The sequence below is a fragment of the Ornithodoros turicata genome, chromosome 7 (assembly GCF_037126465.1).
Source record: "Ornithodoros turicata isolate Travis chromosome 7, ASM3712646v1, whole genome shotgun sequence".
Lineage (NCBI taxonomy): Eukaryota > Metazoa > Arthropoda > Arachnida > Ixodida > Argasidae > Ornithodoros > Ornithodoros turicata.
This window is the reverse complement of record NC_088207.1, coordinates 4,284,877-4,293,236: the sequence shown is the minus strand read 5'-3', so window position 1 is coordinate 4,293,236 and position 8,360 is coordinate 4,284,877. Positions and strand designations below refer to the sequence as shown.

The 8,360-nt window shown below is 51.6% G+C and overlaps 1 protein-coding gene across 1 annotated transcript; it reads right to left on the bottom strand.

Moving 5' to 3' along the window:
* Positions 1 to 6,605: 6,605 nt before the first annotated feature.
* On the bottom strand, positions 6,606 to 7,736 carry LOC135400378 (uncharacterized). The gene has a single exon (XM_064632223.1). The coding sequence runs from the start codon at positions 7,734 to 7,736 to the stop codon at positions 6,606 to 6,608; it is 1,131 nt and encodes a 376-aa protein (XP_064488293.1).
* Positions 7,737 to 8,360: the final 624 nt, after the last annotated feature.

Genomic DNA, 8,360 nt, shown 5'->3' with positions numbered 1-8,360 from the left:
CACAGTGGTGACCCAAACGTGATCAGTTATGGACAACGCCCCGCCCGTTCCAGCGGCTGTGGAGGACCAGCCCCCGCCTGCGCAAGGGACTACGCAGAATGCCCCATCCGCCCCCTTAGTTTCTCACTTCGCCATTAAGTTGCCTCCGTTCATACGGTCCCGACCTGACACTGGTTCAGTCAAGCAGAAGGTCAGTTTGCGTAGGGCCGCATCACGACATCGACAATCAAATTCCATCATGTAATGTCTGTTCTACCCGAGGACGTGCTTGTCAACGTTGCGGGTATCCTGACTTCATCTCCGGTTGAAAACCGTTACTCAGCACTTAAAAGCGCAGTCACTGCAAGGTCATCGCCCTCAGACTGCCAGTGCGTAAACGAGGTGATGTCAACCGAGCCGTTGGGCGACAGAAAACCCACACACCTTGTAAGCCGACCCCGGCACATCCTCAGGGGTACTGGGGCCACCCCACTCCTCGACGTCAGGATGCTCCGAAAAATCTTCATGTCAAAGCTTCCTCCGTCTGTCCAGATGGCCCTGTCAGCCTCCAATCCCGCCACTCTGGGCGCTCTCGCACAACGTGCGGATAGGCTCATTGAGCTGCCCATAGACAATGATTCCATTCCCTGCATTACTGCATCCCAAGCGGGTACGCAAAACTCCGACCCTAGAAACATGTTACACACAGCTGTCTCGGTAACTGATCAGGCAGAGTTTGCCTCTCTGCGCCAGCAAATATGCCGTCTTGCCGATATCATGGAAGACTTCCGTTTCGTCGACCCCTGTCCCCACCACAGCCCATCTCCCCGCCCGTCCGGTCGTCGTGAACGACGACGCTTTAAGCGCGAGGGATTCGAGGCTCCTGATACTTCTACCTCGCCTTCCCTTACACGCCCCCACCTCTGCTGGTACCATACCCGTTTCAGTCGACGTGCAAGACGCTGTGAGTCACCGTGCGCGTGGACGGGAAACTCACCTTGGGAATCACTAGCGGCGACAAGAGATTCCCAGCCCACTCCGTCAAGTCGCCTTTTCTACGTGGTAAATCATCATGGCAAGCAAAACTTTTTAGTTGATACCAGCGCTGAGGTCAGCGTACTACCAGCCTCCCCCCCAAGATCGACGGCGCTCACCGATTATGTACCTGACAGCAGTAAATAGGCCACGTATTTCCGTCTATTACCGCCGCTCTCTGACTCTCGATTTTGGGCTACGAAGACCCCTTCACTGGGTTTTCCTCGTCGCGGACACAGCGCACAGTATCTTGGGCAGCGATTTCTTGCCACATCACATCTTCGGCTCCTCCGTTGGTATCAACCAAACTTCCCCGCGTCGGTTTCATAACTTTGCGTCCAGCCGATCTGACATATGTGGCACTCCTCAAAGAATTCCCATCGTTGATTTCCCAGTGCGATTGGACAAACCCCGTTAGTCACCCAGTGGTCCACCGCATATGTACCAAAGGTCGGCCATTGTTCGCCAAAGCCCGTCGCCTGAGCCCAGAGAAGCTAGCAGTTGCCCGTCATGAATTCGACCACATGCTCCCCGTTTGGATCATTGGGCCATCATCCAGCAGCTGGTCATCGCCATTGCACATGGTTCCTAAAAAGGATGGCGATTGGAGACCATGCGGCGACTATCGCGCGCTGAACCTCGCAACAACTCCTGACCATTACCCATTACCTGATATATCTGATTTCACAGCCGGTTTAGCTGGAGCCAAGTTCTTCTCGAAAATAGATTGAACGAAGGCCTACCACCACATTCCGATGGCAGAGGAGGATATCCCCAAGACAGCCATCGTTACTCCGTTCGGGCTCTTCGAGTTCCTACGAATGCCAGTCGGCCTCCGAAACGCCGCACCACCGGCCTTCCTTTTGTTTTTGCCTACCTTGACGACCTGTTCATAGCCAGCGTTCCACTTGAAGAGCACTTGCAACACCTTTGTGTGTTCTTCCAACGAATTGAGAGCACGGCCTTCTCATAAATGTCGACAAATGCGAATTCGGTGTCTCACCACTGGAGTTCCTCGGCCATCACGTCGACACCACCGGCATAACTCCACTCCAAAACAAGGTCCAAAAACTGCAGGATTTTCCAAAATTCCAACGTCAAGCGCCCAGCTACGCCGTTTTCTGGCCATTATCAACTTTTACCGGCGTTTCATCCCACATTGTGCCGTTATCCTCCGACCGCTCGACAAACTCCAGTGCTCAGCTCACAAGAACTCAGCCGGCCTAGTTTGGATTCCTGACCAGATGAATGCATTCGCTAACGCCAAGAACGCTTTAGCGTCCGCAGCGGCGTTGGCTCACCCCGTCAATGACGCACCCACCTCTGTCACGGTCGACGCCTCAAACCAAGCTATCGGAGCTGTTTTACAGTAGTACATCGACGGCCATTGGCGTCCACTAGCTTTCTTCTTGTGGAAGCTGTCATCTGCCGAAGAGAAGTACAGCACCTTTGCGCGTGACATTCTAGCCACTTTTGCACCCGTGAAACATGTTATGTCGCGAGCCGCCGATCAAAGGAGGGACCATCCTATCTCGCTCCAAACCAACAACCCTTTATTACTAAAAACTTCCTTTTAAAGAATCCGTCGACGGAAACCGCCTTGCGGCTACAGGAAACAGGTAGATAAAAACATGTCAACAAGATAAGACTGGAAAGACCATCTGATAGCAGAATCATGAAAAATGCGCAATCATAACATCTCTTCCCCCCCTTAATTGGTCTGGCAGACCTTTCCTTTCAATAAATATATATCCCCCTTAATTAGTTAGTTTGTTAGAGGTTAGTACAGTTAGTCGCCACAGAAACATTCAAATTTCGATCCATGTCATCACTTAACGTTCGATGCAAGACTCATACCATGAATCTGAAATGAGGATAACTAACCAGAGGAGAAAAAAAAAACTACTGTAGAATATAGTCCTGGAGATATGCCGGCTTACGACGTGTTCGTTGATGTCTTAGCTGCACGGGTTGAGGCTCGGCATTCTCTGTACGTTGCACCTCAGTGGGTTGTGCTCCAGTCTGAGACGGTGCTGTACCCACATTACTCAATATGTTCTCCGCTGCCTGATGATCACCGGCCAGCTCTTCCGGTTGTTCTGGCTGGGATGACGATGCATCGGCTGCGAGGTCCACGTTGGTCTCGGCGGATAATTCTTCTGCCAGGCCCAGCTGTGCTGCAGGCACTTCATCACAGTGCTCCGTTCTGGCATCCAGGGAACCACTTCCCGCATCACCTGTCGATGGCCGCCACAACGAACAGTTCAGGGAAACATCAGAAAGACAACAGGGGTACCACACTAATTTAGAAGCGTTCCACACAACCGTTTTCAAATGGGCCGATGATGTCGATGGTCAGCTTCTGCCAGGGTCCTCGGGGTAGAGGAACAAGCTGCAACGGCGCAGGAGTGGTCTTGGCGGACTTGTCTGCTGCCTTGCAAACCCCACAGTCCTTGACGTACTCCTCGACTTCGCTATCAAGGCCCTTCCAGAAGTAAGCCTCCAAACCAACAACAACCCTTTATTACTCAAAACTTCCTTTTAAGGAATCCGTCGACGGAAACCGCCTTGCGGCTACAGGGAACAGGTAGATAAAAACATGTCAACAAGATAACACTGGAAAGAACATCTGATAGCGGAATCATGGAAAATGCGCAGTCATAACAAAACACTTTCGATTCTTCTTGGAAGACAAGCGGTTCACCATTTCCACGAACCACAAACCTCTCGTGCATGCCTACACCTCCGGCAGCAGTCGCTATTCCTCGCGCGAAATTCGCCAGCTCGCTTTCCTGTCGGAGCTCAGCGCAACTTTCGAGCACGTCAAGGTAGCGGACAACATTCTGACCGACACCCTCAGCCGCGTCTCGTCCATCCGTCACACCCCGCTGAACCTCAAAATTTGCACGTTTCCAAGGTCAGGACCGCAAGCTGCCGCATCTCCTAGCGGGCCGCTCCTCCCTGGTGCTCCGGCAAGTCCGTTTTCCAGGACTTCCTGATCCGATCTTCTGCGATATATCTACCGGAACGGAACGACCTTTTGTTCCAAAAAGTCTTCGGCACCAAGTTTTCACCACACTTCACTCGCTTTCTCATCCTGGCATCAGAGCCACCCAGCGCCTCGTGGCCGCCCGTTATGTCTGGCCCTCGATGAACACGGATCTCCGCAACTGGGTCAAGTCTTGTCTCCAGTGTCAGAGAGCCAAGGTCCACCGACATACGGTATCTCCTTTCGCCACGTTTTCCTTGCCGAGCGTACGTTTCGATCAAGTGCATATCGACATTGTGGGACCGCTGCCGCCTTCGAACGGCCATCGTTATCTCCTCACATGTATCGACAAATATGCTAGGTGGCCTGAGGCTGCACCCATGCAGGACTCTACCGCTCAAACCGTGGCGCGAACCTTTCTTTCCACATGAGTTGCCCGTTTCGGCGTTCCTTCCCAGATCGTTACTGCCCGCGGGAAGCAGTTCGAATCTCGACTCTCGTCACTCACTCAGCTCCTCGGAAGCAATCGCTGCCGTACAACTGCATACCATCCTGCAGCCAAAGGCCTTGTGGAGAGATTTCACTCAAGGCTGCCATGATGGCGTACGAAGACCCTTCGCACTGTCAGGAACTCCTCCCCCTCATACTCCTCGGGCTGCGGTCGTCGTGGAATGAGGATATCGGGTGCGCATCCTCATTACTCGTTTACGGCACTGCACTGCGACTTCCTGGCCAGTTCTTCATCAATGACTCAACGATCTCGTGTTGAAGAATCCGAAGATCCCTCTCTGTGGAAGAAGTGAAGCTGAAACCTCGGAGCTCTTACAAAATCCAGCAACCTTTTAATCCGTCCACCTCGTCCTTACAGAATCGAACATAATGAACGTGCTACGAGTCCGTTCACCCAAAAAAGAGAAGAAGAAAACGTCACCCCAAAAAACTACAAACTTCGTCGTCTTTACATAACATATTCAACACCCTCCCCGCGCGAGAGTGAGTCATCAACACTCGCAGTCTTGAACCTCCAGGGGATACACCAATTGTACTGGTCGGCGCGTAGTGTGGCCGCTTGGAAGCCTGAACTCGCACGACCGAATGTTTCCGTCTCTTCCCTTGTAGACTTCCGTGACTCGACCTAGTGTCCACAAATGTCTTGGAACTTTATCTTGATGGACGATGACAACGTCACCTCTTGACACTGTGCGCGACTCGGGAACCTGGTTGGATTGATGGGCAGATCGTAGTTCGAGCAGATATTCCTGTCTCCACCTCTTCCAAAAAAGGTCCGCAAGTCTTTGTCTATACATCCATCTTCTGTTGGTGGTATCAGTCTTTGTACAGGGAACTGATGATGCGTCCTTTGTGCCTGGAAGTGCTACTAGATTTTTTCCTATAAGTAGATGACCGGGTGTGAGAGCGCTGGGCTCATCTGGGTTGGACTGCAACAAAGCGAGTGGTCTAGAATTCACCACTGCCTCTACTTCGTGCAGTAACGTCACCATTTCTTCGTACGTAAGACATTGACGTCCGAGCACCTTCCTCAAGGAAGATTTAACGGTGCGCACCATCCTCTCTCACATTCCGCCCCACCAGGCCGCCCTCTCTACAATAAACTTCCAACTGATTCTGTTTGTTGCTACGAAATCCTGCGCTTCTTGGCTCCGTATGACGCTCCAAAGCTTCCCTATATCCTTGGCTGCTTTCTAAAGGTCAGTGCATTGTCGCTAAAAATAGTCGACGGAGTTCCCCTCCTTGAAATGAAGCGCCGGAACGCCCTGATGAATGACTTCGTGGTTAAGTCCATAACAAGTTCTAAATGTACGGCCCTCGACGTCGCACACGTAAACAACGCAATATATGACTTGGTAGATGATCCCGAAGCCTCCTTGATGTACAGTGGTCCAGCGAAGTCTATGCCGGTAGTGTCAAAGGGGTGTGTGGGTGTCAAACGCTCTGTCGGTAAAGGAGCAGTTGGTGCTGCTCCTCTCGGTACAGGAAATTTTGCGCAGACCTTACATCGGTGCACGATCGACTTTACCAACTGCCTCGCTTTGATAATCCACCAACGCTCTCTCAAAGCTGTCAGTGAGGACTGCACCCCGCCATGGAGCATTCGCCGATGAGCATTGTCAGCCAGGAGCGCCACGAACGCATGTTGTTTGAGGAGTAGTAATGGGTGCTTTACTCCTTCCGTATGGTTGGAGTACTGCAGTCGTCCTGTCAAACGTAGGACTCCGTTGTCGTCCAAGAAGGGCCGCCACTGTGCTATTTTCGACGTATTGGAGATAGCCCCCTTCTCTTTCAACGCAGTCATTTCTTCTGGAAAAGCTTCTGTCTGTACATGCCTGGTCCAGAAATCTTCCGCCTGTCCAATTTCAGTAGCACTGAGTGAACCACCGATTTTTGATGTTGAACGACAGTTCCGAATAAACCTCGTGATCCACGCTGTAATGCGCAGGACGCGCTGGTAGTTACTGTGTCTACTCAGATCAAATAATGCAGGAATGGGACTCTCTTCAGTGTTAGTCATGGTCACGGTTTCTGTTCTTCCCTCGTCTTCAACGGAGTCGAGACAGCTTGGGCTTCTAGACGTTATATCTGGTCATAATTCCTCGTTCTGTGTTAGCCAGCCGGGACCTTCGAACCATTGCCTCTCGTCGATTAGCTTCTTGACGGTAAGTCCTCTTGTCAGTGCGTCGGCCGGGTTCTCACTCCCTGGGCAGTGCCTCCACTGCTTCGCTTCGCTGTGTACTTGGATCTCGACGACTCTGTTCCCTACAACCGGTCTCCACCGCGTAGCATCACCCTTGATCCAACTCAAAGCAATTGTAGAGTCTGTCCAGAATGTCACACCTTTTATTACCACCGCCAGCGACGATCTGACGAAATTGGCAATTCGTACTCCTATTACAGCTCCCATTAGTTCTAACCGTGGGAGCGTGAGCGTCTTGATCGGCGCGACACGTGTCTTGGCGAAGATCAGCCGCACTTTCTTTTCTTCACACTCATTTTTCGTTCGCAGAAAGGCGCAGGCCCCGTAAGCATGTGGTGATGCATCTGTGAATACGTGCAGCTCGTAGACGTATTCTGTCCCGTTGACAGGTAACAAACACCTCTCCAAGGATATACTGCACAGCTCTGGTAGCTCTGAAATCCAGGATCGCCACATGGTCGCTAAATCTGCCGGTAGGGGAGCGTCCCACTGTAGTCCAGCCTTCCATAGTTCTTGAAAAATGATCTTGACCCGGATCGTGTAGGGTGAAATAAAGCCGAGCGGATCATATATCCTAGCTGAGGCCTGTAGCACCGACCGCTTGCTTAGTTGTGTGTCTCTAATGATGCTTAACAGATGTTCTCCAGAGAATGTGAACGTGTCAAGTTCTCGATTCCAGACAACACCGAGCACCTTGCCCTGGGCGGGCTCGTTAAATGATTTCCTCTTCACACCACAGCTGATATCTTGTGGTGACAATGCCTGTTGTATCTCGGCAGCGTTTGAAGCCCATTTTGTTAAGTTCATACCAGCCTCAAGTAATATTTCTTGTGCTCTGTAAGCTATATCCAGGGCCTCGTCCACGGGTGGAGCTCCGGTGAGCAGGTCGTCCACGTAAAAGGAATTGAGCAACGACTCAGCCAACTTTCCATCGACGTCCAGAAACGACTTGAAGTGATGCTGCAGGGTAGCGCTTAAAAGAAAGGGGCTCGCTGTCGTCCCAAATGGCACCCTCTTCATTCTCCAGCACTGTAACTGTGGATCCTGATGGTCTGCTGTCGGAATCTCCGAAAGCCACAGGAACCTCAATGCATCTCTGTCTTGACTCCGGACTCCCAGCTGCAGAAAGGCTTTCTCGATGTCGGCTGTTAATGCCACTTTGTGTAGTCGGAAACGTAGCAGTACTCCAACTAAGTCGGTGTTAAGCTTTGGCCCTTTTCCCAAATGATCATTTGAGACGATGCCCCTGCTGCATGTAACGAGGCGTCAAATACAACTCGTACCCTTGTTGTACTCGAGTTGTTCCGGATGACAGCTCGGTGTGGCATGTAATAAACCAAACTGGATCCGTTGTCCTCCTTAGCTTCTTCGGCATGACCATTTTTTATGTAACTTCGGATAGCTTCATCATACTCCAGTACGGTGTTGTCTCGTTGCAGTCGTTTCATTAACCTCTGCAGTCGGTCTTTAGCTACTGCATAGTTACCCAGGCAGAAATCAGGACTGGTTCCCGAATGGTCCCCAAGTGGTTCCATTTGCAGTTGAATGGTCCCAGATGGGTCCCCAAGTGGTATTAATGGTCCCACTCTGGCTTTACGCGGGTTCCATTCTGGTCCCAGATGGGTCCCCAAGTGGCGTTAGCGG